Source organism: Pan paniscus, chromosome 20, assembly GCF_029289425.2.
Source record: "Pan paniscus chromosome 20, NHGRI_mPanPan1-v2.0_pri, whole genome shotgun sequence".
Classification (NCBI taxonomy): Eukaryota; Metazoa; Chordata; class Mammalia; order Primates; family Hominidae; genus Pan; species Pan paniscus.
Genome location: NC_073269.2, coordinates 21,755,536 through 21,776,414, shown reverse-complemented (window position 1 = coordinate 21,776,414; position 20,879 = coordinate 21,755,536). Strand labels below are relative to the sequence as shown.

The 20,879-nt window shown below is 57.6% G+C and overlaps 2 protein-coding genes across 7 annotated transcripts in view; one reads left to right on the top strand and one right to left on the bottom strand.

Moving 5' to 3' along the window:
- Positions 1-13,815, top strand: part of CPAMD8 (C3 and PZP like alpha-2-macroglobulin domain containing 8) — a 133,840-nt gene extending 120,025 nt beyond the window's left edge. For 2 of the 6 annotated variants that reach the window (XM_063599994.1, XM_063599993.1), the window contains 11 exons: positions 2,332-2,418; positions 2,522-2,658; positions 3,027-3,182; positions 3,261-3,323; positions 4,022-4,236; positions 5,576-5,663; positions 7,325-7,399; positions 8,882-9,185; positions 10,204-10,413; positions 10,543-10,693; positions 12,332-13,815. In XM_063599994.1, the coding sequence (XP_063456064.1) occupies positions 2,332-2,418; positions 2,522-2,658; positions 3,027-3,182; positions 3,261-3,323; positions 4,022-4,236; positions 5,576-5,663; positions 7,325-7,399; positions 8,882-9,185; positions 10,204-10,413; positions 10,543-10,693; positions 12,332-12,353 (1,508 nt within the window). In that variant the 3' untranslated portion in view covers positions 12,354-13,815. The remainder of the gene's footprint in view (positions 1-2,331; positions 2,419-2,521; positions 2,659-3,026; positions 3,183-3,260; positions 3,324-4,021; positions 4,237-5,575; positions 5,664-7,324; positions 7,400-8,881; positions 9,186-10,203; positions 10,414-10,542; positions 10,694-12,331) is intronic. The other 4 variants (XM_003813600.7, XM_063599995.1, XM_063599997.1 and 1 more) reach the window with 4 other exon arrangements.
- Positions 13,816-14,161: 346 nt separating this feature from the next.
- F2RL3 (F2R like thrombin or trypsin receptor 3) lies at positions 14,162-18,874 on the bottom strand. Its single transcript, XM_003813547.6, has 2 exons — positions 17,469-18,874; positions 14,162-17,194 (listed from the first exon to the last, which is right to left on the bottom strand). Exons 1-2 carry the CDS (start codon positions 17,575-17,577, stop codon positions 16,146-16,148), a joined length of 1,158 nt encoding a protein of 385 aa, XP_003813595.4. The 5' UTR covers positions 17,578-18,874; the 3' UTR covers positions 14,162-16,145.
- Positions 18,875-20,879: the final 2,005 nt, after the last annotated feature.

The following is a 20,879-nucleotide window of genomic DNA, read 5'->3' as shown; positions in this document are numbered from 1 at the left end:
CAGCGTCGGGAAGCCCACTGTGGAGCCCGGTAAACAACTCATGAACATATTTATCAAAACTGACGAGTCATGTAGTCCCAGCTACTCAGGAGGCTGAGGCAGGAGAATCGCTTGAACCTGGGAGGCGGAGGTTGCAGTGAGCAGAGATCGCGCCATTGCACTCCAGCCTGGGTAACAGAGCAAGACTCCGTCTCAAAAACAAAACAAAACAAAACAAAAAACTGATGAGTCGGCCAGGTACGGTGGCTCACGCCTGTAATTCCAGCACTTTGGGCAGATCACTTGAGGCCAGGAGTTCGAGACCAGCCGGGCCAACATGGTGAGACCCTGTCTCTCCTAAAAATACAAAAATTAGCTGGGTGTGGTGGCAGGTGCCTATAACCCCAGCTACTCGGGAGGCTGAGGCACAAGAATCGCTTGAACCCAGGAGGCAGAGGTTGCAGTGAGCTGAGATAGTGCCATTAGAAAGAAAGAGAAAGAAAAGAAGGAAGGAAGGGAGGAAGGAAGGAAGGAGAGAGAGAGAGAGAGAAAGAAAAAGAAAGAAAGAAAGAAAGGGAAAGAAGGAAGGAAGGGAGAGAAGAGAGAGAGGGAGGGAGGGAGAGGAAGGAAGGAAGGAAGGAAGGAGAAAGGGAAACTGACAAGACGCCTTTTGCTTCTTTGTCAATTGCTTTGTTGATTATAGTATTCATTCATTATCGCATCTGCTAGTGACTTTATTTGAGGAAGTGGCTTGTCCAAGTCACACCAGCCCCAAGCATCACTTTCCTTGCCTGTGAAATCTGGGATGCCAACCCCTCTGGAAGGGGAGTTCTCAGAGAGGGATCCCCAGCAGAGAACGCATCCCCTGCCTCTGGCCAGGCTTCCTGGAAATCATCCCAGGACAGGGGTGCTGGGAGACAGGGGAGGGTTGGGTCTTGCTTCCACCCTTCCCTCCACTTGCTGCGTGAGCCCTGGAAAGCTTTTTTGAGCTGTCAGTCTCCCCACCTACAAAATCATCACCCCACTGGGACTCCAATCCCTGAGCTTTGACTTTCTCAGAATGCCCCCAAACTTAGTCTCCTCCTACTTCACCCAGACCTCCCCACTCCACCCCTACCCCCAGCAGCTGCACTGGGGCTCAGACAGGTTTCTCTGCTTAAGTCATTAAGATGCCACCTGAAGAATTGTTTTCATTGCTTCCGAAAGAAAAAAGTTTAAAGAGGATCCAGGGATGGAGTGGGAGGTGGTGGTGGTGGGCTGGTTTCTCTCTGGATTTGAGAGTCTTTACACCTCATGCGAGCTCAGAATCCTTGGAGCCTTTTTCTTTTTCTTTTTCTTTTCTTTCCTTTTCTTTTTTTTTTTTTTTTTTGAAACGGAGTTTCGCTCTTGTTGCCCAGGCTGGAGTGCAATGGCGTGATCTCCTAACTCAGCCTCCCAAGTAGCCAGGATTACAGGCATGCACCACCATGCCCGGCTAATTTTTTGTATTTTTTAGTAGAGATGAGTTTCTCCATGTTAGTCAGGCTGGTCTTGAACTCCTGACCTCAGGTGATCCGCCTGCCTCAGCTTCCCAAAGTGCTGGGATTACAGGCGTGAGCCACTGTGCCTTGCCATTCTTTTTAAATTATTATTTTTATTTATGTATTTATTTATTTATTGAGACAGCCTCACTCTGTCACCCAGGCTGGAGTGTGGAGTGCAGTGGCTTGGTATTGGCTCACTGCAACCTCTGCCTTCTGGGTTCAAGCAATTCTCCTGCCTCAGCCTCCTGAGTAGCTAGGATTACAGGTGTGCACCACCACACACAGCTAATTTTTGTATTTTTAGTAGAGATGGGATTTCACCATGTTGGCCAGGCTGGTCGTGAACTCCTGACCTCAAGTGATCCACCCACCTCAGCCTCCCAAAGTGCTTGGATTACAGGCGTGAGCCACTGCGCCTGGCCAGAATCTTTGAGCCTTTGCAAGTCGAGTGTGGCTGCTTGGGCACTAAGTGGGAACATCAGGGGCTGGATCAGTACCTGGTCAGGAGGGAGGCTATTGACTAGTGATGTCTGTGTCCAGGAAGGGGAGGGTGGCCTTTGATTAGTGATGTCTGCCAGGGGTAGGTTTGGGTAGCCATTGATTCACGATGTCTGCCAGGGGCACAGGAAGGGCTGGGGCTGCCATAGGTTTGCAGATCTGAGATGGAGCCCCAAGGCCCTTCCTGTTCCAGCCGTCTTCTCCTGATACTCTTCTCCCACTGGGGGTCCCACAATACCTTTTCTTTAGACCCCATGCTTGGATGCCCTCCATGGGATGCCAGGCTACACACTGGGTGGGTTATAGCTCTTGACCACTCCTTTCCTTGCAGATGGGGTCACCCACTGGAGCCTGTCAAACTCCTGGGACGTGGACAAGGGCACATTCTTGAGCTTCACTGACAGGGTCTCTCAGTCAGGTACTGGCCACCCCAGCTCCCGGGTGCCTGCCTTGGCCATACCTCCATGCACTGGGTCCATGTCCCTGTGTCAAAAGTCCCCAGTGGGCCTCTTCCATTGCAGTGGTCTCGGCCGAGGTGGAAATGACAGCCTACGCCCTTCTGACCTACACTCTGCTGGGTGACGTGGCCGCCGCCCTGCCTGTGGTGAAGTGGCTGTCCCAGCAGCGAAATGCACTTGGGGGCTTCTCCTCCACTCAGGCGAGCCGGGCAGGGCCAGAGGGAGGGGCTCAGGGCTGGGTGGGTGGGGTCCCTGCAGTCCTTGTTTTGAGCTCTGAGGTGGCCAGGCAGTCTGGCCCCTTCTCACCTTATGGAGCCCCAAAGAGGGCAGGGGTTGGGGGTGAGGGACAGATGCCCCTGGATCCTCTGTGGGAGCCCAGCCTCTGCCTCTGGGGACACACCAACCTGGCTGTCCTGAGGCCCCCAGTGCCATGGGTGTCTGCACTGGGTCCAGTCTCTATTCCAGCCCCGTTGGTGCCTGTTTTAGGCTAGGCTTCCAAGACAGGGGTCGAGGGACCACTGGCCAACTCAGTCTCAGGGTTGATGGCCGTCTCCTCCTCCATCCCCAGGACACCTGCGTGGCTCTGCAGGCCTTGGCTGAATATGCCATCTTGTCCTATGCTGGAGGCATCAACCTCACTGTCTCCCTGGCCTCCACCAACCTGGACTACCAGGAAACCTTCGAGCTGCACAGGACCAACCAGAAGGTTCTGCAGACGGCAGCGGTGTGTGTTCCTGGGATGAGGGTTTGGGGGTTGCTGGAGGAGGGGTCAGCAGGGCCTCATGGTGACTTCTGTCTCCAGATCCCCAGCCTCCCCACGGGGCTGTTTGTGAGTGCCAAGGGGGACGGCTGCTGCCTGATGCAGGTGAGGTTTTGGGGAGCACGAGGTGATCTTGGGCTTGTCCTCCTGTGCCCCATTCCCTCCAATCACACAGTGGAACCCCGGGGACCCCCAGAGGGTTCTGAACTCAGCAGCATGCTAGACTGCAGGACAGGCTTTCAGCCTTCTAATACTGCCCAAGGCAGGTGGCCATGAGTCCTCTCAGGTGTGCCGCCCCCACACTTGAGAGGGTCCATTTGACCCTCAGTCCAGGGATCTCTGACCCATTGACTCAAGCAGATTTGCCTAAGGGTTCGAGGTCATTCCCCCTGCTGTGGCCTGGATTTAGCCCCAGACCAGGTTGGGGCAGGTGCATGTCACAGGTTCTGACTGGCAGTCAGAGGGCAAGTTTCCCGCGATGACTCTCGCTAGCCTCTGTTTTCTGACCTCTAAAATGGGAGCTCAGATAACACTGTGGATGAGAGGGAGACCCCTAGACTCAGACATAGCTGAGCACAGCTCTGCACCCCAGATCCACAAAACTGGTCTGATGATTGTACCTACACCCGCTTCAGTGATTTCAAGGCTAAAAGGAATAACGGTAGTCTCTAAAACTGTCATGGATGTCATTGTCCTCATAATTCTGGCTGTTCCCACCTCCCCACTGCCCTTTCTCCTCCCCTACCCTGCACCTGTTATGGAGGGCCCAGGTCCCTAAGCCTCCATCCTCCAACACCCCCCAGATTGATGTCACTTACAATGTGCCTGACCCGGTGGCCAAGCCGGCTTTCCAGCTGCTTGTAAGCCTCCAGGAGCCTGAGGCCCAGGGACGCCCGCCCCCCATGCCTGCCTCCTCAGCTGAGGGTTCCCGAGGAGACTGGCCCCCAGCTGACGATGATGACCCAGCGGCCGATCAGCATCACCAGGAATACAAGGTGATGCTGGAGGTGTGCACCAGGTAAGGCCACCTGCCCTGCTGGCGTGGGCATCCCAGGAGGGTGCAATGTGTGGAGAGGATGGCCTCCTGGGACCAGGAGGAACTTCCGGCTCCAGGCACTCAGTGGTGGTTTTTGTTTTGTTTTGTTTTTTTGAGACGGAGTCTCGCCCTGTCGCCCTGGCTGGAGTGCAATGGTGCGATCTCGGCTCACTGCAACCTTTGCCTCCTGGGTTCAAATGGTTCTCCTGTCTCAGCCTCCTGAGTAGCTGGGATTACAGGTGCCCGCCATCATGCCCAACTAACTTTTTTGTCTTTTTAGTAGATACAGGGTTTCACCATGTTGGCCAGGCTGGTCTCGAACTCCTGACCTCGTGATCTGCCCGCCTCAGCCCCCCAAAGTGCTGGGATTACAGGTGTGAGCCACCTCGCCCAGCCAGTTTTTGAAATGAATGAAAGAAAAGTAAATGGACACAGAAGACTCCAGTATGGTCGGGGCGGGTGGGCTGGATGGGGACAGCAATGTGTGGCTGGGACACTGGTCCCTGCCAGATAACACCAGCACCAGACCCCTTGGTTTCCAAGAGTGAGCCTGGGACCCGGCCACAGTGGGCCCTCACCCTAAGAAGATGTTTGTTGCCATGGTGATGGATGCTTGTCACCATGGCGACGATTGGTGGGTGAGTGGTTGCCATGACACTCGCAGCCCATCAGAGCCGCTACCCCGGTAACGGCTGCCCTGACCTTGACTCTCAGCCCGAATGTGTCCAAGTTCCCCATCTCAGAAAGTTCTGGAAATCAGAGTCCAGCTTGCTGCACTCCCCGCAGCTGCAAGCTCCACTCTGAATGTTGGCTTCCTCTTCCTTGTCCCCAACGCCCTATAGGAAGCGTCTGGCATATTGCAGGCTCCAGAGAGTGCCCAGTTACCTCCCTCCCCGCCCCACCATGTTACAGAAGGAGAAACTGAGGCCGGAGCTAGGGGGTTGATTTCCCAGAGTCTCCTGCAGGGCGGCAGTGTTGAAGCACCTGGGCTGTGGCTGCTCTGTGCAGCCATGTCCAGAGTGGGGTCGCCAGCTGCTTCCCAGGCTGGGGACACAGAGTGAAGTCCAGGACAAAACACAGTGCCTAGTCAAGAGACCTGGTCAGGCCTAGAGCCCTTGGCAAGGCCCTTTCCTTCTGGCCTCAGTGTCCCTGCTGTAAAATAGGTTGACTGAGTTGACCGAGCCAAGGATGTGTGTGCTGTTGGCCTGCTGGCCAGGCTTCCTGGGACATCAGCTGTGTGGGCTCCAGGGGGAGAGGGGACCTTGAATTCCACCTCTGGGCTTGAGCTCTAGGGCCTCTCTCTCTCCCCTGTTGTTGGAAGGTGGCTGCATGCAGGGTCTTCCAATATGGCTGTCCTGGAGGTGCCCCTGCTGTCAGGCTTCCGGGCAGACATCGAGAGCCTGGAGCAGGTGAGGCAGCGCCGGTGAGCAGCGGTGGGCAGGGATCTCTGAACAATAGGTAGGGCTTAGGCACCTAGGGTCAGGCTGGCTGGCAGTCCAGACCTTTGTAAAATGCTATGGGTATTCTTTTCTTCCCTCTCCCTCTCCCCCTCCCCCTTCCCCTCCCCCTCCCCCTCCCCTTTTACCCTGTTTCTCTTTCTTTTTTTTTTGACATAGTCTTGCTCTGTTGCCCAGGCTACAGTGTAATGATCTGATCTTGGCTCAAATTCCCAATGGAGCCTTGAACTTCCAGGCTCAAGTAATCCTCCCACCTCAGCCTCCCGAGTAGCTGGGACTACAAGCATGCACTACCATGCCCTGCTAATTTTTGTATTTGTGGCAGAGACAGGGTTTCGCCATGTTGCCCAGGCTGGTCTCAAACTCCTGGGCTCAAGCAATCCTCCTGCCTTAGCCTCACAAAGTGCTGGGGTTACAGACATGAGCCACTATGCCCAGCCCCTTTTCCCCCAACCCCTTTCTGGGCAAAAATGGCCCATCTGTCTACTGAGGAGTAGGTGGGGTGGGGTGGGGGCTGCTCCAACAGGTGGATCTCCCATGGGGCCACTGTCACTATTATTATTATTATTATTTGAGATGGAGTTTGCTCTTGTTGCCCAGGCTGTGCAGTGGCGCAATCTGAGCTCACTGCAACCTCCACCTACCCGGTTCAAGCAATTCTCCTGCCTCAGTCTCCTAAGTAGCTGGGATTACAGGCATGCACCACCACGCCCAGCTAATTTTTTGTATTTAGTAGAGATGGAGTTTCTCCATGTTGGTCAGGCTGGTCTCAAACTCCTGACCTCGGGTGATCAGCCCACCTCAGCCTTCCAAAGTGCTGGGATTACAGATGTGAGCCACAGTACCTGGCCCACTGTCACACTATTATAAATGCCACCTAGAACTTCAGCAAAGTTCCATGTGCTTTGGCCCTGGGTGGGGAGCCATGGGGTATTCTCAATCCACATTCTGCCGAGACCAGCTGTCACCCTCACAACCCTAAGAGAGACCAGTGCCATATCCCCATTTTGTACAGGAAGGAAGAGGGACATGGGGGTGGGGATTGCTGCCCAGCTCTGGCTGGGGGAGAAAGAGGACCAAGAAGCAAGGGTTCCAGGGGCCAAAGGAGGTCTGCAGTGTGGGGAGGGTGGAACAGGAAAGCTGGGCCTATTGTCACCTCCCCTCCAAGGAGGCTGCACGGAGCACCAGGAGATGAGGATGTGGTCAATTCAGAGGCCTTGGAGTGGGTGTGGGTTTTTTTAAATCAAAAACTGAAAAAAAAAAATCCCAGGCTGGGAGGGGAACTTGAACAGTGCAGCTGAGACACCAGCAGGTGGCAGGGCTCAGCCGGGCACCTCTTTGGCCACGGAGAAGCCTGACCTGGGCTTGGGGCTGGGTTGAGGGAGTGTATAGGGAGGCGAGGCAGGTGCTCCCAGCAGGGATAGCCATCCCTGAGCGTCCTCTCCTGGGTGCTGAGAGGCTGGCAGGGCCTGGGGAGCACTGACCAGCACCCAGACCCCAGCCCATGGTAACTTGTGGGCAAGTCCAAGCATCCCACTGACCACTGCCCCCAGGGGATGGGAGAGGAAGCAAGTAGAAAGTCTGAGGACCCTGACTTCTGGCTTCCTCTGCAGCTGCTCCTTGACAAGCACATGGGGATGAAGAGATATGAAGTGGCTGGACGCCGAGTGCTCTTCTACTTTGATGAGGTACCACCAGCCAGGGTTGGTGGAGGAGGCTTCCCTGGTGTGCATGTTGGTGAGGGTGCACCCGTCACTGCCTGGTGTGGCTCCCTGCAAGTATCTTGTACCATAAAAAAGACACTGGGGCCGGGCATGGTGGCTCATGCCTGTAATCCCAGCACTTTGGGAAGCCGAGGTGGGAGGATCACTTGAGCTCAGGGGTTCGAGACCAGCCTGGGCAACATGGCGAGACCCCATCTTTACAAAAAATATAAAAAAGTGCCCAGGCCCTTTGGCTTACACCTGCAATCCCATCACTTTGGGAGGCTGAGGCAGGTGGATCACCTGAGATCAGGAGTTCAAGACCAGCCTGGCCAACATGACAGAACCCTGTCTCTACAAAAAATACAAAAATTAGCCAGGTGTGATGGCACGCTACTGTAATCCCAGCTATTTGGGAGGCTGAGGCAGGAGAGTCGTTTGAACCTGGGAGGCGGAGGTTGTGGTGACCTGAGATTGTGCCACTGCACTCCAGCTTGGGCGACAGAGCAAGACCTGCAAGACCTTGTCTAAAAAAAAAAATAATAATAAGACACTGGGAGAATAAATTCCAGGCAGAGTTGGCCATGCTGACAGCTCTGTGCCCTCGGCTGATGGCAGTTGGTAGAAAAAGCAGGGAGGGGCCGCAGTGGATATTATCCATCTGTAGGAAGGAGCGAAGCATTGATCCATGCTACAGCATGGATGAACCTCAGAAACATGATGCTGAGTGAAAGAAGCCAGACACAAAAGGCCACAGAGTACATGATTCCATTGACATGAAATGCCCAGAACAGGCAAATCCGTAGAGTTGGAAAGATTTGTGGTTGCCAGCGGCTGGGGGAGTGAGGAGTGAGTGCTGATGGCAATGGGGTTTCTTTGGGGGAGAAAGAAACCGTTCTGTAACTAGACAGAGGTGATGATTGCACAGTATCGTGAATGTGCTGACTCCCACCCACACATGCTCAGCCATGCGTGCACACACACAAAAAGGAGTGGTGTTTCAGAGGCCACCTGAGACGTTTTCCCAGTGGGATGGAAGGACCCAAAGAATAAAAAATGGGACCGAGGCGGATCACTTGAGGGCAGGAGTTGGAGACCAGCCTGGCCAACATGGTGAAACTCCGTCTTGATCAAAAGTACAAAAAATTAGCAGGGTGCGGTGGTGGGCGCCTGTTATCCCAGCTACTTGGGAGGCTGAGGCAGGAGAATCATTTGAACCCAGGAGGCCGAGCTTGCAGTGAGCCGAGATCACGCCACTGCACTCCAGCCTGGGCAACAGCGCGAGACTCTGTCTCAGGAAAAAAAAAAAAAAAAAAAGTAAAGTAAAAGAAAAAAAGAAAATGGGATCACGTTTCTTCTGTGTTTCACGCGTCCTGGGTATCCCTGAAATCAGCCAGTTCTGGGCCTGAGCTCAGCGCCCCGGGCCTCCTGGCCCGGGTCGAGCCTGCGCCCGCCGCTGCCCCACAGATCCCCAGCCGGTGCCTGACGTGCGTGCGGTTCCGTGCTCTCCGGGAGTGCGTGGTGGGCAGGACGTCGGCGCTGCCAGTCTCCGTGTACGACTACTACGAACCCGGTAGGCCCGCGCGCCCGCACCCCCGGCCCGGCCCGGTCCCTGACCCGTCGCGCCTGCACTTGGTCACCCGCCACCCTCGTCCCGTAGCCTTCGAGGCCACTCGCTTCTACAACGTCAGCACGCACAGCCCACTCGCCCGGGAACTGTGCGCCGGACCCGCGTGCAACGAAGTGGAGCGCGCCCCTGCCCGGGGCCCGGGTGAGTGCGCGGAGCCACTGCCGCCCCCCACCGCGGCCTGCCACACCCCGACTCCCACCCGCGGACGCCGGGGAGGGCTCCCCTGGGGGCTTGGCAGAGGAGGGGCCAACGTAAAGTCAGGAGAACGCAGCATAGAGGTGGGCGGGCGCTCTGCCTGTACGGGGGAGGCGGGGCTGGAGGAGCGGTCAGCGGGGAGGGGCGTGGCTGGGGGAGTGGTAAGTGCGGAAGGGAAGTGGCTGGGGAATGGTCAGTATACTGGGGGCAGGGCCGAGCCAGTGAGGGTGTGGTCACTGTGGTGGGGACTGGGCGCAATGGGTTGAGGGTGGTCAGTGTGGTGAGGGCGGGGTCGAGCGGCGAGGGGGAGGTGAGTGCGGAGGGTGCGGGGTTGAGGGCGGGTGTGTTCAGTGCGGGGGGCGGGGCCGAACGGGGTGGGTGTGGTCAGTGCGAAGGGGGCGGGGTTGAGAGTGGATGTGGTTAGTGCTGAGGGGATGAGGTTGCGGTGGGTGTGGTCAGTGCGGGGGGCGGGGTCGAGGGTGGGTGCGGTCAGTGCTGAGGGGCGGGATTTGTGGTGGGTGTGGTCAGTGCGGAGGGGGCGGGGTTAAGAGTGGTCAGGACGGAGGGGGCGGGGTTGAGGGTAGGTGTGGTCACCGCGGAGGGGGCGGGGTTGAGGATAGGAGCGGTCAGTGCGGTGGGGGTGGGGTTGGGGTGGGTGTGGTCAGTGCGGAGGAGGCGCGGCAGGGGCCGGGGCTGTTGTTGCAGGGCGGCCCAGACAGGACGCCCTGTCTCCTTTCTCTCCTACAACCGCTTTTTAAAAGTCTGTTTCTGTTTTTGTAAGTATTAGGCAAATACCTGCGTGAAATTCCATAAGGCCAGGGCTCAGGACCTCCCATTAACTGTCGCGCCCCAAGACCCGGGTAGTGGGCCCGGGCCCCAGGGACATCTTCCCCACCCCCAGGCTCTGTGGGGGCGCGGGCAAGGTGCAGGGTGGGGGGTCTGTCGAGCCTGCCTCGTCCCCCAGGCTGGTTCCCCGGCGAGTCGGGCCCTGCCGTGGCCCCTGAGGAGGGGGCGGCGATCGCGCGATGCGGCTGCGACCACGACTGCGGCGCCCAGGGGAACCCGGTGTGCGGCTCCGACGGGGTGGTCTACGCCAGCGCCTGCCGCCTGCGGGAGGCCGCCTGCCGCCAGGCCGCGCCCCTGGAGCCCGCGCCTCCCAGCTGCTGCGCCGTCGGTGAGGACCCTACCCCCCGCCTGGCCTCGGGGACCCCATCGCTGCTGCTCTGGGCCACGGATCTCCTCCCCTCGGCGCTTGGGTCCCCTCCCCGCCACGCCCTCCCGACCGAGGCCCCCTTCCTTCCAGAGCAGCGGCTGCCGGCCTCGGCGTCCTCCACCTACGGGGATGACCTGGCTTCTGTGGCCCCGGGGCCTTTACAGCAGGACGTGAAGCTGAATGGAGCCGGCCTTGAGGTGGTGGACTCAGACCCTGAGCCTGAAGGGGAGGCGGAGGACAGGTAACAGCTGGGCCCACCCCAGAGATCAGAGACATAGGCTCAATATCTCCCCACCTCCCTCCCCTACCAACCTCCCCCGACGACCTGCCCGACCCCTCCGCCCGGCCCCGACCCCCCACTGGCAGTGGGAGTGACTCAGGGTCAGAGGCTCAGAGTTCCCGGGCACAAAGTGGGACATTCATCTTCCCTCCACCCAGGCCCACGCAACACCCACCAGCGAACAGCTTATCCGAAATGCTGGGGACCAGCGGTGTTTCGGATTTCAGGTTTTTTCACATTTCAGAATGCTTGCATTATATAGTTAGCTAAGGTTCAGCATCCCTAATCTAAAAATCTGAAATGCTCCAATGAGCATTGCCTTTGAGCACGTCAAGTCGCTGCTCAAAAAGATTTGGATTTTGGAACATTTCAGATTTAGGATTTTTGGACTAGGGAAGTTTTGCCTGTAGTTAACAGTGTGCAGTTTCCTCATGGGCAGATTTGTGTAATCTCAACCATAGTCAACAAACAGCCCATCTGCACAGGATCCTTCCAGCTGCTCTTCCATAACTTCATCTTTCCCCTCAACACCTGCAACCACTAAGCCATTTTCCCCCTACCCGTCTGTAATTTTGTTATTTTGAGAATGCCAGGTAAATGGAATCAGAGCGGATAATCTTTGGAGCATGATTCCCTTGCATTCACCTGTGTTGTTTCGTGTATCCATAGTTTATTCTTTTTTTTATCTGGGCTCACTGCAATCTCCGCCTCCTGGGTTCAAGCGATTCTCCTGTCTCAGCCTCCCCAGAAGCTGGGATTACAGGGGCCCGCCACCACGCCAGGCTAATTTTTTTTGTATTTTTAGTAGAGGTGGGGTTTCACCATGTTGGCCAGGCTGGTCTTGAACTCTTGACCTCAGGTGATCCACCCGTGTTGGCCTCCCAAAGCGCTGGTATTGCAGGCATGAGCCACCATGCCAGGCCTATTCTTTTATTTTTCAAACGAGGTCTCACTGTGTTGCCCAGGCTGGAGTGTAGTGGCGTGGTCATGGCTCACTGCAGCCTTGACCTCCTGAGCTCAAGTGATCCTCTTGCCTCAGCCTCCTGAGTAGCTGGGACCACAGGCACACACTACCACCACGCCCAGCTAGTTGTGTGTGTGTGTGTGTGTGTTGTAGAGATGGGGTCTCTGTATGTTGCCCAAGCTGGAGTGCCATGGCTGTTGATAGACGTGATCATTGTGCACTGCAGCCTCAAATTCCTGGGCTCAAGTGATCCTCCCATCTCAGCCTCCCAAAGCTTTGGGATTACAGGCGTGAGCCACTGTGCCCGGTCTGGAGTTTGTTCTTTTGTATTGCTGGGTAGTGTACTATGGGTAGCTTTTCGATTTGGTTGGTGGTCTGACACAAGCTGCTCCCCTCTTACCGCACGTGGACACCCAGAGCCCATCACTGTGGTCCACTGGAAGGGGAAAGGAGGCAGAGTTGTACAGTGCCAGGCCTGGGCCATGTGTCCCCCTTCCAGTTGGGGTTCTGCCATCTAAATGAGGAGGTGGCAGCTGGCCTGAGCCCCATGGAGGTGGGTTCAGGAAAGGGGTGTGGGGTCCCATCCCGAAGTCCTGGTGGCCCCATAGGAATCTTTCTCCTTCTCTCCTGGCCAGTCAGAGCGGCTTCTCTTCCTAACGGCTGCCCTGCTGAGAGCAGGACGACACCATCTGGCTGCATCCTGTCCCTATCAGCCTGTGACTCTGCATGGTGGGTGGGCAGACCTCAGCCCAGGTGACACCTGCCTCTAAATGAACCCAAGGAACAGAATGACAGAGATCTGCCCGTCCCTAGGATGAGACTCTTGGGACCCAGGTGTGGGCTCAGCAGTCATCGGTGTGGTGCAGGGGGGACAGCTGGAGGCCCCTTGGGAGATCCCCCACCTTCCTAGCTACAGCTGGAGCTCCAAGCACCCCAACCCCCCAGCCTTGGAGCTGGGCATCATTTTCCTGGGGCCACGGCAGCTCCCACAGCCTGACATTCTGTTCCCGGGAGAAGAAACATTCCCAGAAAGCACTCGTGTGGCCAAAAGCCTCTTTCTGAGCAAACACGATGTGGACTAAATTAGCAAAACATCCAGCCCGTGGGCAACTTCAAAACGGAACAGGCTGCGTTTCTCTGAAACACAAAGCCCCGGCCTCCCTTTGGGGCACCCAGGACCCCAAATTGCCCTAAGACTGTCCCAGCTCTCGCACCCTCTGCCTTCGCCCCCCGGGGACCTCGGGCTCACATCACAAGGCCCTGCGGGGAAGCAGATGGCTCTCAGCAAATGCACTTTCAGCTTCCGGCTGCCGGGGCTGGGTGACCCCGGTGCTTCCTCACCGTGAGTTCCTGATGTCCTCAGGCCCAGAGGACCAGCCCACTCCCAGGGCCCCCAGGCCCAGAACCTGCCTGCCTTGGGGGGCCCTACCAGCTGCCTGCCACCAGTACCAGCAGACTTTGATTCCCCTTTGTGACCCCTGGCACCTGCTTATGTCTGCATTTGCCCATCTTCTCCGGGGTGGTATTTATTTCAGCCAACACCGCTCAGCCCTGATCTCTGCCAGCACGGAGGCCCCTCGCTGCCTGTGAGGTCAAGGTCTGAGGCTGCCCTGGCTGGTGGGCTCCCCACCCCGGCACCCTACAAGCGACAGGCCCTGTGGCTCCTTCCTCAGCCCGAGGCCCGGTGCCCACTTGCTGTAGAGGATGTTGTAAGATAAAACCTCATCTCCAGGGTCACGGCCGGGCCTCGGCCTCCTGTGGGCAGCGGGAACCTGGAAAGCAGCACCCAGAGCGCCAGCCCGTTCCACAGATGGGGCCAGACTCCGGCCCCTCGGAGACGTAGTGGCCGGGTGGTGGGGGCCCACAGGCCAGGGCTTCTGAGCCCTGTCTTCATCTACAGCCCAGCCTTTCAGAGTGGTGGGAAGGAGGGTTTATGGATGTCAAACACCTGCACCTTGAGATAATCCTACAACCACATGCAGTTGTGGGACCACAGTTTGGTCCTGGGGACCATTCATACCCACACACCCAGCTTGTGCCTATGGTTAACATCTCAGAAAACTCTAGTAAATGATCACTCCAGGATATTGACACGAATACACGTTACTGATCTTACTCACATGTTCTGGGGTGCACATGAACTTTGTGTGTGCATGTGTGTGTGTGTGCATGTGTGTGTCCCGGGTACCTGACACCCCCAGCCCAGGGCTGCCCAAAGTTGGGCTGATCAGAGACATAGACCCAATGAGGAGCCCAACAGTGGCCCTCCAACCCTCTGCCTTGCCCCCATAGTTCATGCCCCAGTGGTCTTTGAAACTGCCCTGTGCCACTCCCTGGAGTGAGCAGCGGTGTCTGTGTGTGTGTGTGTGTCTGTGTCTGTGTGTGTGTTTGTGCACCAGGTGCTGAGGCTTCTCCCCTTCCCCACACACCAGCTGTGTCCTCCACAGCCACTGGCATGGCCCCTTGTGGTCTGTCCCGTGCAAGGCTTACAACTGGCTGCCGACATCCTGGCAGAAGGGAGTTCCAGGTCTGCAGCACCCGAACCCCCCAGCACACACTGTCCACCCCCACCCCCCATTGTCCCACCTTGTCCCTGGTGACATTGACAGAAAGTGAAAAGAAGGATCAGCCTGCAGGTGAGAGGAGGGAAGGCGAGGGTCCCCAGCAGTCAGGGGATAGCAGGAGGCTGAGCCATGCTAGTGATGGGTTTTGGGGAGCAGAGTTGGGGGTGCTATTCTGGTTGCTCAAGAGACATCCCAAAGCCAGAAGCTGGTGGGCATGAGAATGGCCAACCAGGCTCTGGGCCTGGTGGGGCCACAGCATTGGGCACTGAGGATGGGGTGCCCTCAGCCTCCTGGGCAGGAACTTGCAGTGAGTCTCCAGGGAATGCAGCCCCAGCCCCAGCCCCAGCCCCATCTCAGACACCAGTGCGTCGTGCGCTGCATCCAGCCCAGAAAGCCAAGCCAGAGATGCTGGCAGGGCCCAGGAAGCAGAGTTTGATCCTGTTTCAGATTCCTGGGCTGCCCTGACAAAGTGCCACATGCCAGGCAGCTTAAAACAATGAGAGTTTATTGTCTCACAGTTCTGCAGGCCAGAAGTCCAGGGTCAAGGTGGTGGCAGGGCTGGTTCCCTCTGGAGGCTGTGAGGGAGAGCCCGTCCCAGGCCTGTCTCCTGGCTGCTGGTGGCTGCTGGCCGTGCTTGGCATCATGGCATCCCTTAGTTTGTGTCCGTCCGCATCACTCCCATCTCTGCCTCTGCCGCCACATGGCTTTCTTCTCTGTGTGTCTCTGTGTCCTCTCCTCTTCTCTTTTTTTTGGAGACAGAGTCGCTCTTTCGCCCAGGCTGGAGTGCAGTGGCACCATCTCAGCTGACGCAACATCCGCCTCCCAAGTTCAAGCGATTCTCCTGACTCAGCCTCCCCAGTAGCTGGGTGGGCACCTCCCCAGTACAGGTGCCCACCACCACGCCTGGCTAATTTTTTATTTTTGGTAGAGATAGGATTTCACCATGTTAGCCAGGCTGGTCTTGAACTCCTGGCCTCAGGTGATCTGCCCACCCCTCGGCCTTCCAAAGTGCTGGGATTGCAGGTGTGAGCCACCGCACCCACTACCTCTCGTCTTCTTTTTTTAATTTTAGTTTGTTTATTTTTGAGACAAGGTCTTGCTCTGTTGCCCAGGCTGGAGTGCAGTGGTACAATCATAGCTCACTGCAACCACAACCTCCCAGGCTCAAGTGATCCTCCCGCCTGTGCCTCTTGAGTGGCTGGAACTATAGGCGCATGCCACAATGCCTGGTTCATTAAAAAAAAAATTTTGTGTAGAGATGGGATCCCCCTATGTTGCCCAGGCTGGTCCCAAACTCCTGGCTTCAAGCAATCCTCCATCTTGGCCTCCCAGAGTGCTAAGATTATAGGCGTGAGCCACTGCACCTGGCCATCACTTTTTGTCTTTTTAAAATTGAATTAAATTAATTAATTAATTAATTTAGAGACAGGCTGTCTGTCACGCAGGCTGGAGTCCAGTGGCGCAATCTCGGCTCACTGCAACCTCTGCCTCCCAGGTTCAAGCGATCCTTCTGCCTCAGTCTCCTGAGTAGCTGGGATTACAGGCGCCAGCCACCAAGCCCAACTAATTTTTGTATTTTTGGTAGAGATGGGGTTTTACCATGTTGCTCAGGCTGGTGTTGAACTCCTGGGCTCAAGTGATCCATCCGCCTTGGCCTCTTAAAGTGCTGGGATTACAGGCATGAGCCACCAGGCCTGGCCTCTCCTTATCTTATGAGGACACCACCCACACTGGATGTAAGGCCCACCCTTCTCCAAAGTGACCTCCGCTAGTGACAGTTGTAACAACCCTATTTCCAAATAAGGTCACATTCTGAGGTCCCAGGAAGGACGTGAAGTGGGGGAAGGGACCCTGTTCGACCCAGTACAGCCTTCCCCACTTTGTGTCACTGGACCAAAGAGGAGTGGGTGCCCATGCCCCGGCTGCCCCCTTCTGCAGAGGCCTTGGAGGCCACGGTGTCCCCCGGCGACCGTCGGAAGAGCCCTGCCCGCACCTTGTCCCTGAACTCGGCCGACACGTAGTAGTAGATGAAGGGATCCACGCAGCTGTTGAGGGTGCTCAGCGCCAGGCTAGGCACGTAGGCACCATAGAGGTTGCCCCAGGCGCTGGGGCTTGGGTCCGAGTAATGCAGCAGCAGCAGCAGGTTGCTGGGCACGAAGAAGGCCACGGCGGAGGCCAGCACCACTGCGGTCAGCCTCAGCGCGTGGCCGTAGCGCCGGCCGCTGGCCGCCAGCGTGTGCAGGGTGGCCCCGTAGCACAGCAGCATGGCCAGCAGGGGCAGGAAACAGCCCAACAGCGCCAGGCAGGTGAAGGCCGGTTGCCAGTGGGAGGCCTGTACGTCCAGGGGCAGCGCGTCATGGCAGAGCACGCGATCGGAGCGCGCCAGCCGGAAGGTCTGCCGCTGCAGTGTCAGGGGCAGTGCCAGGGCGGCCGCCATGAGCCAAGCAGCCATGCAGAGTCCAAGGGCCAGGCGCCGGCCACGCAGGGCGCGGGCCCGCAGCGGGTGCACCAGGGCCAGGTAGCGGTCCAGGCTGACGGCGGCCAGCAGCAGCACTGAGCCATACATGTGACCATAGAGTGCGGCCGTGGCCAGGCGGCAGGCGGCCTCCCCGAAGGGCCAGCGCTGGCCACGCAGGTGGTAGGCGATCCGCGGGGGCAGCGCCAGGGCCAGCAGGAGGTCAGCAGCCGCCAGGTTCATCAGCAGCACGGTGGAGGGCAGCCGAGGTGCCTGCGTGGCCAGCACCCACAGCGCCAGCCCATTGGCCGGCAGCCCCACCACCAGGACCAGCCCATAGAGGGCGGGCACCAGCCTGGTGGGCACCCAGCCCAGAAGCAGTGCCCGTGAGCTGTCCGGGAGCTCCAGGGTGTCACTGTCATTGGCACAGACTTGGCCTGGGTAGCCGCGGGGGGCAGGCAGGATTGAGGGCGTGCTGTCTGGGAGAGAGAGGGGACGTCAGTCAGCCCCTGCCTCGGCAGGTGACGAGAAGCAGCAGGGAGGGAGGTGCTCAGAGCCTGGGGTCTGCCCTGGTGGGAAACAGCTGGACATGACACTCAAGGGAATAGCCCAGCCCTATGGGGTCAGAGACGGGATACAGAGTGGGCTGGACTGAAGCCCGCAACTTCCCGGCCTCCCCCTCCCCAGCTCCGGGCCCCCAGCTCCATCTCTGATGTAACCCCATCTCTGCACCCCAAAGCCAGGACCACTCACCATCACCACCTCCGGTGCTCCCGCTCTCGTCGTAGACGCTGGGGGTCTGGGTGCCGCCAGACAGGCTGAACCCCAGCACCAGGGGCCACAGGAGCAGTCGCCCCCACATGACTGCACTCAGGCTGCTCTGGGCTGTGGCCTCAGGCTTCCTACCTCGCCAGACCCTGAGCCCCAGCTTCTGGAGCCTGGGCGGATGAGCAGATCGCGCCAGTGGAGATAAACCAGGAAGGCTGCCCCTGCCCCCGCAGACCCACCAGGGCCGCTTGCCAGCCAGCCTGTGGGAGGACTGGAGTGTGGGTTATGGAGACCCGGCTGCCCCACGTGGCTATATCCAGTGTGGCGCCTCCCAGGGACCCAGGTGCCAGGCCAGCAAGATGCAGGGGGGGTCCCAGCTGCAGCCAGCACCCCCGGTCCCTGACCAGCCCAGGAAGCATCTGCAGTTCAAGTGGCCACTTCCTGCCAGCCGCTCACATCTGCAGCCACTGTTCTCACAACAGCCCTGTCCTCACCCCAATCCCCACGCCCATCACGGGCTCTGGGCCTTTCCTGAAGTCACCCCCCGACTTCCTATCTCTGGTGAGCAGGATAAGAAGAGCCCTGCTAGGCCAGGCATGGTGGCTCACAGCTGTAATCCCAACATTTTGGGAGGCCAAGGCAGGCAAATCACCTGAGGTTGGGAGTTTGAGACCGGCCTGACCAACATGGAGAAACCCCATCTCTCATAAAAATACAAAAATTAGCTGGGCTTGGTGGCAGATGCCTGTAGTCCCAGCTACTCAGGAGGCTGAGGTGGGAGAATTGCTTGAACCCAGGAAGTGGAGGTTGCAGTGAGCCGAGATCTTGCCACTGCACTCCAGCCTGGGCAACAGAGCAAGACTCGGCAAAAAAAAAAAAAAAAAAAACAACCAAGGATGGGCGCCTCCCAGAGGGCAATAGCAAGGGTCCCTTCAGACCCCCAGAGCAGCACGAGCCCAGCGTCAGGGACTCTGGCTGAACCTCGAGAGCCCCTCAGCATCCTCGGCTGACCCCATACTCACAAGGCATCCCTGTATGAGTGCCTCACTTCACTCTTGCCAGGGTACACACGGGCAGCTGTAGGGGAGACAGTGATGCTGGGGACAGCACCTGCCGAGGACCGGGGGGACTTCGGGGTGTGTGGCTCGCCTGCTCTGACCTCTGACCCTGAGTGAGGTGGCCAGGTTGAAGGGTCCCCAAACCAGCCTCCAGGGGGCCTCCCTCCTCTAGCCCCAGCACATCCCCACTCCTGGGTACCATTGGATGGGGGCTCATCGGGCAGATGAAGAAACTGAAGCTCGGGGGGGTACCCCTTCCCTCTTCTGCACAAGGCCCCTCAGTGTTGTCCCTCCCTGCCTCAGAGAGGCCTCAACCTGTCGTGCCCTGGGGGAGTCTGGTATGGGTGGTTCTGGCCCCAGTGTGCTCAGCGCTGGGCTACAGGGGATGGGGGACAGGGCTTGGGGGGGTCTGGGAGCAGGAGGGCCTAGTTGGGGGCCATGAGGATTGGGGAAAATAAAATGAACTAGGGATGGGGGAGGGAGGGGTCCAATGTGGCCGTTTCCTGCCTGGGGGAGCCCTAATCTCATCACACACTTGAGCACTAGGGATCTCAGCCAGGAAGTGACTGAGCAGAGTCTTGGACAGAGTCAACGCCCAGCTCCAGGAGGAGACACTGAAGCCTGGAGAGAGTCTAGCCGGGGCAGGGTCTCAGAGGCCCTGCTCCCATTTCTGGGCAGTTTCCGTGGCCACCAATGAGAAAATCAGCTTCACGTCAATGACTTGGGGAAAAAGGTGGCTGAGGACACCCTCGGCACACGGAAAACCCATGCCTGGGCTCCCCCCTCCACCGTCTTCTCTGTGAGCAGAGTGGGAAGCTGTGCAGGGGAGGCTGGGCACACCGGCAGTCCGGTGATGCTGGGGCAGGGTAGTTGGAAGATGATGCATCAAAATAGCGATGCACGACCGGGCGCGGTGGCTCACGCCTGCAATCCCAGCACTTTGGGAGGCCAGGTGGGTGGATCACGAGGTCAAGAGATCGAGACCGTCCTGGCCAACATGGTGAAAACCCGTCTCTACTAAAAATACAAAAATTAGCCAGGCATGGTGGCGCACGTCTGTAGTCCTAGCTCCTCAGGAGGCTGAGGCAGGAAAATCGCTTGAACCCAGGACGCAGGGGTTACAGTGAGCTGAGATCACACCACTGCACTCCAGCCTGGGCAACGGAGCGAGACTCCGACTCAAAAAAAAAAAAAAAAAAAAGCCAGGCACAGTGGCTCACACCTGTAATCCTAGCACTTTGGGAGGCGGAGGCGGGTGGATCACCTGAGGTCGGGAGTTCGAGACCAGCTTGACTAACATGGAGAAACCCCGTCTCTAGTAAAAATACAAAATTAGCTAGGCGTGGTGACATATGCCTGTAATCCCAGCTGCTCGGGAGGCTGAGGCAGGAGAATCACTTGAACATGGGAGGCAAAGGTTGCAGTGAGCCGAGATTGCATCATTGCACTCCAGCCTCACTCCAGCCTGGGCAACAAGAGTGAAACGCTGTCTCAAAAAAAAAAAAAAATAGTGACGCACATGCCCTTATACTCAAGGGTTCCATGTCTAGGAATTTCTGCCAGACACATGCACAGGAAGGCGTCCTTGGGAGGATATCCACGCAGCAGCACAAAGCAGGGAGGTGCCCGCCAACAGCCCCTCCCCGGGAACAACACGGCAGCACAGGCTGTCGGGGGAACCCCAGCAAGCAGAGGTGACGATGACATTGCCCCTGTCAGGCACGAGCTGTACCCAGGCGACACTGCCCAGGTACTTCCCGGAGGACGCTGGGCGCGACAGCTTTGGAGGAGAGGAAACCATGTGTCTGTTTTGTACTGTTGGAGTTTTCTGTACACTGTGTTACTTTACATAAACACTTTTTTTTTTTTTTAAGATGGAGTCTCGATCAGTCGCCCAGGCTGGAGTGCAATGGCGCCATCTCAGCTCACTGCAACCTCTGCTTCCTGGATTCAGGCAATTCTCCTGCCTCAGCCTCCCCAGCAGCAGGGATTACAGGCGCCTGCCACTATGCCCGGCTAATTTTTTGTATTTTTAGTAGAGGCGGAGTTTCGTCGTGTTGGCCAGGCTGGTCTCAAACTCCTGACCTCAGGTGACCCACCTGCCTCAGCCTCCCAAAGCACTAGGATTATAGGCATGAGCCACTGCACCTGGCCAAAATATTTTTTTATTTAGAGATGGAGTTTCGCTCTTGTTGCCCAGGCTGAAGGTGCAGTGGTGCCATTTTGGCTCACTGCAACCTCTGCTTCCTGGATTCAAGCGATTCTCCTGCTTCAGCCTCCCGAGCAGCTGGGATTATAGGCACCCGCCACCATGCCTGGCTAATTTTTGTATTTTTGG